The following is a 13396-nucleotide window of genomic DNA, read 5'->3' on the forward strand; positions in this document are numbered from 1 at the left end:
AAACACTGGCAATCAAAGGAGCCAGACTATGGACTGAAAATGATATCTGAGTTTAGTGATAATTAGAAGATGCCAATCTGAAGCAGAACTTTTAGCTGAAAGCCCTCAAAAAGATCAATTACTGCAAAAACAAGACGCTAGGGCCAGGGCTGTTGGTCACCTAGTGGTCATGGATGAGTCTGAATACATCAAGCTCCTGCCTATTAAGGAGTGGAAAGCGTGAACTGTGGTGATTATACACACACAGCGGAGTGTGTTCTCACCTTCTCCCATGGTGATTGCTCTTCTGATCACCTCCTTGAAAAGAACAGGGTCCTTCTCCCAGCCGCTAGCTTGAACCTCACAGCGATGAGCTTTGGACAGGAACTGCAGAGCCTGGAGACGAACACAAGCAGCCCGCGCTGACCTCGCCACACTTTCTCTTTTTTTAACATGTTCTCTCTGGCTGTCTGGCGCTCAGACAACGTCCGAGTATCAAGGTTGATGCCCAAAAGATTTACTTTCACAAGTGCAGCATTGCAGCTTTCTATCTCTCTTCATCTCTAATGCCAATCTCACGTTGTGCAGAACTGAAAAAAATGGATTGGTGCATTCCCACTCATAGCCCTTTAATTTTAAGACGGACTACAAAGTTTTTAGAATGTAATGATAAAAAAAAACCCCAAAAAAAACTACTGACCCAATTATTTAACACAAAGAACAAAGCAACGCTGAGGAAAAATCCAGCAATGAAATATTTGAACAAAGAAAGCACCAGCATGAAACCCACCTTGTCGTTGTCGTCTGGGTTTGAGCTGCGGCCGCCACCGTACAGCATGGCGTACTGCTGCCATACTTCAGCGTCGCTGCTGTGGCGCGCACTGACACGGCCGAGAAGTTCCTTCAGTTTCGGGGTCAAGGTTCCGGCCTGCGCCCCCTGGCTGTCAGTCAGATTCTCCACAACCGCCCTGACCAGGATCTGTAGAATCTACAAATGGGACAAAATTTCGAGCCGTTGGACTCGGCAGAAAAATGAGTCCGACGTCTTTCAGCCGAGTCTTCTGACTATACCAGTGGACTAAGTATGACATTAGGTGGGATTAATACTGAAGGAATTTCATTTCATTTCACTGGTCATCCCAAGTAAGCAGCCAGGAAGCTTTACAATGTGTACAACATACTGCAGGGAAGGAAATTGATTTATTTAAGGCATTGTTTTGTATTCCGACTGAGACTTTGTCTTTGTCTCTGAGTCAATGAATCTATCTAAGCTAAACAATGTCTTGTTTTGTACTGAATGCTCAGAACTGCAAACTCTCCAGAAACGTCTGTTTCTGGACAGAGAAAACAGCTGGAAAACACACAAAACCATTAACGTCCTCTCTCCATGCTTGATGGAAACGCAACACGCAGAAATCGATTTAGGTTTTAGCTGTTTAGAAGGTCATAGGTCAAGCTAACATCCTGGCTCTCAACAGAAAGCAGCTGTCAAACAGCAGCAGCAAATTTACCTAAAACGTTTCCTACCAAGACCTACATTATGTTGCTGCTCACACTGCTCCCTTATGAAGTAGAGCCGTCCAAAAACAACTGTTTCTGGAGAGTCTGGTGATGTATGCCTTGGATGCCACCGTTTCTGGAGAGCAGATGTGGATTTACAGAGCTGACGGTTCAGGGTTTTGGTGAATGCTCCGTTTTATTTATTAGGACGACACAAAGTTTCCACTTAGAATGCAACCACTGTTACAGGAGTAAGAGAGGCTTCTCCTTCAGCTGCTGCTTGGCCGTTGCATCATGCAACCGCAATGCGCAAGATTCATTTAGGACAGAACAAACAGCTTCTTGTTCAGACCCAGGTTTTGTCTGACGGCTGTGTCACGCAGACAATATGGAGGGGAAACCAGATCTAATGGCTTAGTTCAGAAATGAAATGTACAACTTTTAAAAACTAATGAGAAATCATTCTACCTGGACATCTTTGTAGTTTTCCCTCAGATCCATGAGACGGTGGTACGCCTTGATGGCTTCAGCGAAATCCCCAATGTCAATGCTGACCACGATGAAGTTCTCCCAGATCTGCCAGTGCTCGTAGTTGCATTTCAGGGCCTCTTGCAGCGTTCGAAAGGCTTTGGTTCTGTCAGCCAATGAAAGGAGGCAGAAGAGCCTCAGATTCAACTCAACAGGTTGGGAGAAAGAAGTAGTTCAAAACAACTTCTACAGAAAAATTATCTATCTCAACTGCCTCTGTTGTTCAAAGCATATAATCAGGACATTTTTTTTTTTGTTTTAAAATTTTCAACCTTAAAACTACAATGGTGTGTAAGGGACTTTATAGATGAGAAGAAAAAAAAAAGGAGTGGTAAACCTCCACCAAAAAATCTTGGAGAACCGTAAATCATGACAAATCTTTCAAAACACACAATTTAAAAGGTTTATAGAGGTTGAAGAGAATCCAGAGAAGATCTTTAAAGATCTGTTGTTTCAGGGAAAACTTTCCGTCGAGTTCCTTGCCTGACGGTTGTTGTGAACTTCAGTTTTAAGCCTATGTTTCCTATGACGACGCATTAGTGCCATTGTAGACAGAAAAAAATAAATAAATAAATAAAAAATAGTAGGCTTTCTAGAGAAAAACGTGGAAGTTTCAAATATCAAAACTTTTCAAAAGCATCTGAGATTGATCAAAAAATTTCCCAGAGTTTTTTTTTTTTTTTTGTCAGAAAGCCTTTTAAAATGGTGTATTTTGAAAGATTTGCTGTGATATCCTGTTATCTACGAATGTGAAAGACAAAAAAAAAAAAAAGTCTCCTCATCATTCCACACAAGATGTCGAACAGCAGCTGGTCAAAGCAAACATCTGAGGTGAGGTCAGAGTGTGTCTGACGCTGCCGAGTTGGAATTTCAACACAATGATGTCAGAAGTTTAGAGAAAAGCTGCCAAATGAACTGTAACTCCGCCGGTCATTTGTGGGAGGGACAGCTGCAGCTTCGCTTGCATCACAAAAAAGTCTCAAACCAATAAGTCTTTTTTTTTTTTTTTTTTTTTTGGATAATATTTTTGTTTTATTTGAAGTTTGATCGGTTCTGAACCGTTAAACCCAGACCCGTTTACTGGATCGCCAGACAGAGACTGATCTGAACATGATGAGTCTGGTTTGAATATTTGGCTTCTTGACCACACAAACTTTCCCATAATGCTCCACTTTGTGGCTCTAATCTGAATGGATTCGGTTTGTTCTGTCCGTTCATTTTTGAAACCACGATCAAACTGAAGCAATCAGAGTTTAATGCTGTTTAATGTAATTTTCAACAATAATATCACAATGTCATATTCTCCTAATATTGTGCAGTTTTACCTGAATGTGACCTTTTGGTTGTTACCTTTTGCTAACAAGTATTCCAAGCCTGCCGCCGTATTCTACATCATTTTTACTTCCATCTCCTATTCTTCTAGTTGTTTGGACCTAACTTTGTGATTAGCTGTTTTATACAATATATGCTTTTATGGGATTTTCTTCCACATCGCTCTGTGCTGCAGCAGAAATGCATACATTCCTCCTGGGGAACAAAGGATCATTCTATCCTATTCTCTTGCCTGCCACCTGAATATCACTGATGCTCCTATGAATACTAACAAGTTCAAACACGTCTTGCCTGGGCAGACAAATTCAGCAGCTCCCAGACTCATACTCACTTCATCTGGAGGCGGATGTAGGCTGTGGAAAGGTTGTTCCATGCCTCTGCATTCTGAAAAAGGGAGAGCAGGGAGAGGGATGGAGGGGAAGAGAAAAGAAACAATAAAGACGGTTTGAGGGCGAGGCAGAACCATTTCCCATCTAGAACACAAATTCTGAAACTGGGGCCTTTGAGATTCTCGAAGTTGGAAAAATGAAGAGGAGAGCATTGAACCAGGAAGCAGCACTGGTGAAAATGTACACTTTGATCCGTTTACTTCTTAAACTACAACATGCTGTAGATAAATGGCACTGATCGCAAATGACGTCACTTTGCTCGGATGTTCAGACGGTGACATCTGAAGAGCGTGTAACACTGGGAAGTATTCGTGTCCCGGGAGCGTCATTTCAATATTCTTTGGTACAGAAGATTGTACCTGTGAAGTTGTCCCCTCCCTCTCTATTCCCTGGCTCAGATTTCACAGCTGTAAAGATTAATGTTATTAGTTCTTGATAAAAAGAGATATGGGCAATTTTAAGGCATTTTTAATGAGGGAATAACATTATAACATGATTATAGCATAACATTTTACATAATACTTCTTGTTGAACGTTGTGCGTCTGTTAGTAGTTACAGTTTTATGTGTATACAATGATTTGGTTTTTGTTTAGTGTATTTGTAGTTGGTAAATGCTTGTCGTGCTGCCTGTAGCACTAATTACACCCTGAGGATATTAAAGACACCTTGAACCTTGAACCCAAGGTTCACTGCGACAGCTGATTAAGAGCATCAGGCTGGGGTGAAGGACTTAGAAGCTCAATCACACACAGAAAAATAGTCCTAGGTGTATATAGGATGGACCAGGCCTAGAGCCAGGAAACCAACAGGTCATGATCAATGTGTGATGTTTATACACTTACATCTGGCTCCAGTCCCACACACCTCTGGAAGGCTCTAGCGGCTCCCTCATAGCCCTCCAGAGCGAAGTAGGCACAGCCGAGGGAAAACCACACGCCAAGCTGCAAGAGGAGGGAGAAAGGGGGATCAGAGCCAGTCTGAGCGTTAGGAGTAACAGACGTCACCTCTGTCTGATCGCTCACAGCCTCTGTTCAAGAAGACAGAAACAATCTGGTTTTCAAAGCATGAAAGCAACGTCTTTCAGTCAGCATCGGTTGATGAAATGAGTTTTTCTTGAAACGTGTCTTTAAAGAACTGAAGCCAAATCCAAAATCACAGGGTCATTTTTACCCTGTAGACGATCCGTCAGCATCAGACGCTGTTGAGCTTTTATGTAGTTGCAGAGAAACTGGACCACCTGCTGTTTGCACAGTCTAGAGGTATCATGTCTGCTCACTTCTCTGCTGGTGTGGAGTCCTGCTGTGGGCTGAGGCTGAACTTAAAGATTCTTTTCTCATCTCGTCACAGATCCACTTATATTGGCGGTTACCGTCCTGTTGATGACCCAGAAATGACCTCACCATATAACGCTAGAATATTTTGGCATACCAAGGGCATCATGATAGACTCAATAACAACAAGGTGACCAGATCATCACTCCTCTACCACTGTGCTCTGCTGTTGGTAGAAAGAATGTTTCTGGTCCTGTGTTCACGCAGACCAAGGTACTGCAAACAAAGCAACCAGTAAAAAGCAAAATAGTTCAACAACCATGTCACAAAATGGTCAACTTGAAAATTGTTACATCATGTAAACGCTGAAGTAATAATTAACTTTGTTTTAGGACTTTTAAATAGCAGAAAATTCACAAAATAAGTAATTAAGCTGCATGACTAACATGACTTAATGTCAACAAAAATAAAGTTTAGCTGCAAGCAAGCAAAGGATTAAATGAGAAATGTTTATGATTCATTTTTAACTAAAGGTTTGCTCACTCCGTTTTGGAAAAGGATGTGTCTGTCAGGCCTGTCGCAAAAGCAAATTTTACTGGACGATAAGCTGTCCCAGAATTTATTGCGATAAATGATAATATTGTTGCTTTGACACAAATTTCAAGCATCATAATAATGGCATAATAATGCAAGAACGCATTTACAAAGAGAAATAGACTTTCATTTTAATAAAGATTTAACACTGGAAGTGAAAGACATTTTAAATATCCAAAATAAACTAATAAAATGAATTAGGAAGTCTGTGTAAACAAAATTGACCTTCAAAAAAAAAAAGGGCTGGTAAAGGCCAAAACAACAGAGTGGAGACTCTTATCATCCAGTTTTTGGTAGAAAGAGAAAAACGATAAAACATGCAAAGAAAAATGATTGAACTCATTTCAATTTATCATGTGATTAATTGATGTATAGTTTGTTGTGACAGGCCTAATGTCAGTAAACTGCATATGGAACAAAGTGGGAAATGTCTCCGATTACCTGCATGGTGTTGATTTTCAGCGACTGCTCAAAGCAGTCCACACACTGCTGGAAGTCCTTGGCCCGGAGGTGCAGCAGAGCCTTGGAGCGCATGGCTCTGGCGCTCCTCCGTCCCGACAGCTCCCACGCCCGGTCGTAGTACTGATGCTCATTCAGGATGTCTCCAAGCAAACAGTACAGACTCGGAGTCTCCTTCTTCTCCAGCTCTCTGCGCACAATCTCCTCAGCCTGAGCAAATGGTGACAGGAGAAATACAATATGGCAAACAGGAGAACAGTGGCTGGTCTGAGAGCAAACTTAATTATAAGATAGATGTTTTTCTGTATTGGGCCCTCTGGGATTTCAAGATTGTTTTTTGTGATTTTTTTTGCATAATTGTGTGAAGCTACTTTAGGAATTTTTGTAACGTTTTCTTTTCCATTACTAAACCCTTTCTCATATCTACGTATAAAGGAAAAGATGTGAATAAAACAGTTTTAAGAACTTAAGTAGCTCGATTTTGTCACTCGTCGCCTAAAAATTTGACATCAAGTAAAACAGGGAGCCGTGTCAAAGAACTAAGAAATACTGCCACCTGCAGGTGGGAGTTAGCATTCACTTCAATATTTTTTTTTATCAATTTTTACGAGAAATTTGCAATAAACTTACAACTATGCATTAACGCAGAGAAAAAATGTGGGATCTGTTGATTTACATTATGGGATCTGTAAGAACTGGAGGGACTGCTCTATGGAAAGAGGTTATGAGTTTGATGACGTTTTATGGTAAGCTGGTTTAGAATCCCTTGCTTCAAGATTTCACACATCTAATGTTCTTAGACCTTTGAGGTAAATATTTTCAGAAAAAAAAAATCCAACTTGTTATTAGGAAGTACTGGGAAGTCTTCTTAATAGATTCTTTCCCTTCATTGTACTAGTATCAGCTCGTTGCTTTTATTGCTGGTTTCTGGACTATCACTTGTTTGTTTTATAAAGTTAACTTGCTTGTAAGAATCTTTTCAACAACAGTGTTTACAGAGACCACCTCCGATTAGAATGCCCAGTCCGTCAAGTCGTTCTCAAAGCTCATCTGCTGCAATGTGAAACTTTCAATTTCAAGTTTTCTTAAAGTCTGAATTAAAGTGTTGGAAACATGGGAGAGAGGGCAGCTTTATCTGATGGTGATCATCAATCAGAGGGCTTTAACACCAGGCTGGACTGCCTGGAGCTGAAACTAAAAAGACACGCGGCGCACAGTGCGGGTTTAGAGGTTCAGCCACAATGATGAATGGCCGTGCCGCACACATATCTGTTAATACCGCAAAGAAAACAGGGAGAGAGGAGGAGGAGTCCGAGAGACAGAAACATGACATGACTGCAGCACATTCACAAAGGTCATTCTGTTCCTCTGGGGTTGATCCAAACCTCGATCCAATACACAGCGAGCTGGAGGAAGATGCACACCGCTGAGCAGTGCTCAACCTTTCTATTGTCCAGGAACATTACTGCTCACTACCATGTGTCTGAGTGAAAGAAGAGGACAGCACTAGAAACAGGAGAAGCAACATTGGACGGAGCCCAAACCACTCCAGACAAATGGATTACCTTGTTGCTTTGGAGTGCAGTCGGAGCATAACAGACTATTGGCTGGGACCACCACGGCCGGGGCAAAAGGGGGGAAGGAGACTTTCATTATGAGCCAGAGGCAAGCTGGGTAATCTAATTGGAGAGACAAGGGATGGTGTAATTAAATAAAGAGAGCTGGCAGAAAGCCCAGATGAGCTCCGGACCTGAGGAGTCTGAGCGAGGCCAGGGATCAGAATCAGCACTTACGTCACGTCTGCACATCTACACTCTGATCCTGCGTCCGACAGACAGAGCACTTCCACCACGAGCTGACAACAGCCTCATGGTCATGCCTTTCATTTAAGTAGATGTGGAAATAAAAGCCTGAATCTTTACAGAGGCCAGGCATCAGAGCAGAGTTCAGGTTGGTCTCATATCTTCAAATACTCTGAGCTCTGCTTTAAAAACAAAAAAACAGCTGCAACACCTGGAGACGAGTCTGACCTGAACAGCTGGCACTTCACACAGAAGATCTGTGGGAAAAGTTCTCACCTTTTTTTTTAATCCAACAAAAATCATTGTGGATTAAAAAAATAACCCAAAGACAAAATGGTGATGTGATCAAATAATATCGGAAGAACTTCTGAACAAGGACGTCGTTTTGTATTTCTAAAAAGATCCAGAGAATTATGGGCCAAAAAAAACAGTAAAGGGCCAGATCCCAAACACCAGCTGCACCGAGCTGGAGGATTGGGGTTTCCAGATAAGGACCATAACACAGAATATACAATATAAAAGAATACACAGATGAAGAACAGAATAGGTCTTCAAAAGGCACATTTACTCCTCCACACAATGGAGAACAGAATAAACTTTGTGAATGTCCTGTTTGGACTTTCTGAAGGAAAACAAAGCTTGGCACAGAGAAAGGTTTAAGAAAGTTTTATTCTGTGAGGGAGGGATGGTTTAAAATGGATGGTTCCCGTGGCGTCGTGGCATGACAAGATCATCCACATTATTAGAATCTGGAAGGACAGGGGCAGGCCTGCGTCGTCCACATCAGACAGCACATAAAGTAGTCTGACTTCCTGGTCCGGTGCGCCTCAGAATGTGTGCGCTGAAAGCAGCAGGGTCAGGGAGAGGAGCGGTCCCGTCGGGACAAAGTGTTGGGTATTAAACGCTCCCTTGGCTCCACCAGCCAAGGGAGCGTACACACAGAGACATCCCCAGCGGGCGGACGTCCAGCTGGGTGTGATCTGATTGGACAGGTTGCACTAATCTCGCTCAGCACAAATACTGAGCTGCCTGGGACCTGACCCATGTTACAGGAGTTCATCTAGCTTCAAGCAGGAACAAGGCTTTTTGTTTTTTTTGTTTTTTATTCAATGTTCCGAAACAAAAGATTATGCATGAGGTGTAGCTAAAAATGATTTTAATAAATGGCCCAATACGTTCCTGTGGGAGGAAGCAGATCTCTGAGGCCGTCGACCATCCAGAGAAGCGCCACGCTAACAAGTAATTACAGAAATATAGCTGAGATCGCATATTTACATACATTCTTTAAAAAGACGCTCAACATCTAACATTAAATTAGACTAAACCTTCCCTGTTTCACCCTGTTTCAGGCTGGTTGGGATCAGAACAACAGATTTCCCTGAAGTTTGCCACAAACTTCTTACAGTGGTTTGCTGAAACATTCCTCCATACAGGACTGGTGTCAGGTTCTCTGGCTCACACACACACGCACACACACACATCTTTTTCAGCTCTGCTCACAAATCTTCTATCACTTTGAGATCAGGGCATTGTGACGACAGTCACTTCAAAAATATTGACTTGTTGTCTTTAAGCCGTTTCTAACTAATCTGGTGGTTTCTTTAGAGTCCATCTCCATTTAGAAAGCTCAGCTTTAATTGCCGGTGTACTGCGACGTTGCTTTAAAGCTTCCCCATCACAGAGATGACACCTGTGATGTCATCTCTCTTACTCGGCCTACCAGTCCATCCTGCACCAAGAGTAACCACAAAAAAACCATGATGATGCCACCGCCATACTTCCCTGTTGGGACCGTGTTCTCTGGGCTTGCAAGTTGTTGTTTTTTAATCCAAATGTAGCAACAATCACTTGCAGATGGCTTTTACTCCTATTCTGCTATTTTTTTCAGTAGCAAAGTCAGACAGAATTATTATGTTTAGGTTGTAAAAGTATTCCTAATGTACAGTCTTATTCTTACTTTATTTTCACTGTTTGTGTGGATATGCATTTCCCCACCGTGTGACAATAAAGCATATTCTACTCTAATATGTCTCTGCAGGGCAGGTTTTTAAACACTGCTGAAGTCATTTTGAAAGTAAAGGAAGTTGGTCTATAGTCGGGTTGAGAGATGAAAAGACTTTTTGAGTGCGTGTGTGTACCGGGTTTTTATATCCTAATGGGAACCTATTTCTGTCTAAAATGTGGGGTTGTGGGAACCATTGCTCCTTGTGGGAACATTTTCTTGGTTCCCTAAGGGGAAATGCTGCTTTTGAGTTAGGGGTTAGGTCTGTGATGGTTAGGTTTAGGATTATAGTTAGAGTTAGGCTGTAGAAAATGAATGGAAGTCAATATAAAGTCCTCACAAGTCATGAAAACACGACGGCGTGTGTGTGCGCGAGAGAGCGTACCTTTCCATGCTGGCCCAGCTTCTCGTAGCAGACCACGGCGTCCTCCCAGAGCTGCAGCTGCTGGTAGAGCAGCAGAGCTGAGCTGATGCAGCCCAGGTCTATCAGCAGGCTGGCCAGCAGCTTCTGCAGAGCAAAACCAGCCCAAACCCTGTCACTGCACTCATTAGACTCTACTCCTCTTACCGTCAACAGTAAGCAGCAGTCAACCTGATCTTTTACCAAATTATCAGCAGTAGTAACACATCCTGTGTTAAATGCACAGAACCATGATATATATAGGCAAGCCAAGCGGTACAGAAATGAATGATGTTCTCCTCTCAGCCATAAAAAGGCCTTTGGTGTTTTGTTCCACGCCTGCTGCAGCTGATTGCTGCACTGCTCCCCCTCAGCCTCCGTCAGGTCCCCAAACACCGATACACACTCTTCCATTCCAGCTTTATTGCTGGATCAGTTATTACATGCTGCCAGTTGCTGCCTCCTCCTCCCCTTCCTTTTTTAATCTCCTCGACACATCTTATTCTATCTATCACAGATTCTGCTTACTGCTCTTATTTTAATTCCTTCCTTTATTCTGAGCAACGTAAAATTCCTCCTCGTAGCTCTGCTGCTACGTTAAGGTTCCGCAAACCTCTCTTCACACTTCACATGTGCACCAGAACCTCCTCACCGTCTGTTAGGGTCAAGAGTCAATTCAGAAACTATTTTACCTGTTCAATCAGTCTAGAGATCCTGCTCAAATTAATGTGATAACAGGAAAAGACAGTGTAAACAAATGCACTGACTCTATAAGGTGCATCAAATAATTTTTAAACAAAATTCTGCATATAATTCTGTAACTTAAATTACCTGCGTTGGGTTAGCTTAGCTTCCTGGCTTTTTCTTAAATAAAAAATATCAAATAATTAATACACTGCGGGCGAGACGGCGTTCTACAGTGGCCAAGTGGACGCATTAGGTGATATGCATTACACTCGGAAACACGAGCGGCAAAGATGAACAACTTAAAACAGATTTTGAAATGGATTCATGAGAATTTTGAATCGATTCAGAACACCCAGAACTAGGAAGTGCGATTCTTTTTAGAATACTTTTTTTTTCTGCACCTCTACTGAGCGGTAACTCCTCCCACTGCAAAGACATTTGACCACATGTGGAGTTCCCTCTGTCCATGGTGTACACAATGAAACTAAACAACCAATGATTCTGTCACAGTTATAATGCTTTATAACTGACAGAGGAGCTATGAAGGCCTAGGAAAGGAAGGGATGTCTGTAATTTTAAAGGGAGACTCATGTTTTCTATCGCTTTAAGGGTAAAGAGGGGAGGAGACGTCACTGACGGCACAATTCAGTGTTGAATTGAGATACGCTCACTTCAAAGTCAGAGGCATCTCACAGCAATCAGATATTTATGTCCCACAGGAGCATAAACTTCATACAGCAGCTCAGAACAAACAGCTTAAAACATTTCTTATAAGATTTAGTCTCCCCATGTCAACAGCCAAGACATTAGAAAGTTAGCGTTAATGTTATGTTTTTTGTCATCTGTAATTGCGCTTCGCTAATTATGTGTTTTTCATTTTGTTGAAGTAGTTTGTGCCACAGGGCCACCGTAGTTTCTAGCTGGCAAAAGCAGCGCAAACACAACAAAAAAAATAATAATAATTTTTTTTTTTTTTTAAATAGTCTGGTTCCTGGAAAATGTTCCTCTAGATCATTTCACGCTGCTCCAACTCCCGTCCTGAACAGCTGCTGGCCTACGACTTTCAGAGGCATCCTCTCGCCAACACACCTGAAGCAAACGGCTGAGTTTCCTTCAGCTCTACAGAGGCCTGTCAACCAGCCAGTTGTCTGATTCAGGTGTGCACAGGCAGGACAGCAGCTTCTGAGGACGGGAGCTGGAGACCCCTGCTCTAGTGGAAACACACCTAAAGCATGAGAGTGAAGGATGGAGGAACAGAACAATGAAAACCATGAAGCATGAGTTGAGCTGTTGTGTGTGTGTGTGTGTGTGTGTGTGCGTGTGTGAGCCTGTGATACCTGGAGGGCCCATCTGGGCGGTACTTGGCAGCAGTAGAACACTTTGAGGCGCTCGCTCACAGGACAGCTCTGGTCTTCAAAATGATCGACTATTGCCTGCAAGAGAAGAGAGTGAAAATGTTCTTCCGGGAACTGGAAGTGTAAGATTTACCCTGCTACAGTTACAGTTTGAAACTGCAGTTTATTGATTAAAGAGATGATTAAAGCAGATTGAGAACCAATGAACTTGGCACCCTCACTGCATATGCCAGCGGAGAACACACTGCAGTTGGCTGCCGAGTATCGACGGGTTTCAGGGTCATTAGGTACTAAATGGCTGATGGTCGGGAGAATCCACAGAGAAAACAGAAAGAACAGTGACAACTCTTTCAGACTGCAGCTGGTAAGATGCTCCTATCTCATCTTTTAACACTTCATGCTTTGGAAATGTATTATATTTTTATAGATTAAATATCTGCTTGATCCATAAACTGCCACACTAAAGGTTTCTGAGAACACATGCATTCTTCCATATGACACATGGCAATATAGAGGAATCTTAAGAACAATCATTTTGACAGTTTTGACAATCTTCCCAGAAGTGGATGCTCATCAACTGGTGGTGTTCAGAGCCTTAGCATCTACCAGGGATGTGATGTATGAACTTAATTATTATATTTTTGGGACATTGCTCTAAAATGCTCTATTTGCCAACACATTTGTCACTCCATCCATGTTATTGAAGCCATCAGTTGTTGAAACTGTTATTTAAACACAAGGTGATTTCTTCATGACTTCAACTAGTATGTTATGCAAAAAATAAAATAAAATAAAATAAATAAGTAAATAAATAATTCTCAATTTGTGCCCTGATGACTTGTTCCTGCTTTTGGTGGCCAGTTACATATTTTTCAAAATGACGATGACTTGGGATTCTACTGCACCCTCTGGTCCTCAAAACCACTTCTGCATAGCAACATTTTATAGATTCAAGTACAAAGGCCTTCTGTCCCAAATCTGAAGTTTACAGAAATTAGATCATGCAAACAGTGAAGCAGAGGATTAAAGAGTTGGCAGTAGGCTGTAATTTTTCCATAACAATGTGAAAATTTAAAAACAAAAAACAAAAGAAACCG

General features: G+C 42.0%; 1 protein-coding gene across 1 annotated transcript in view; it reads right to left on the reverse strand.

The window, feature by feature from the left end:
- ttc27 (tetratricopeptide repeat domain 27) overlaps positions 1-13396 on the reverse strand; it is a 44310-nt gene that overhangs the window by 1204 nt on the left and 29710 nt on the right. Inside the window, exons 11-18 of the mRNA XM_044136634.1 lie at positions 12282-12377; positions 10243-10365; positions 6036-6263; positions 4572-4670; positions 3671-3723; positions 1948-2113; positions 770-967; positions 264-375 (exon numbers count right to left, since the gene is read on the reverse strand). Of these exons, the coding sequence (XP_043992569.1) occupies positions 264-375; positions 770-967; positions 1948-2113; positions 3671-3723; positions 4572-4670; positions 6036-6263; positions 10243-10365; positions 12282-12377 (1075 nt within the window). The remainder of the gene's footprint in view (positions 1-263; positions 376-769; positions 968-1947; positions 2114-3670; positions 3724-4571; positions 4671-6035; positions 6264-10242; positions 10366-12281; positions 12378-13396) is intronic.

This window comes from Gambusia affinis, linkage group LG13 (assembly GCF_019740435.1).
Source record: "Gambusia affinis linkage group LG13, SWU_Gaff_1.0, whole genome shotgun sequence".
Taxonomy (NCBI): Eukaryota; Metazoa; Chordata; class Actinopteri; order Cyprinodontiformes; family Poeciliidae; genus Gambusia; species Gambusia affinis.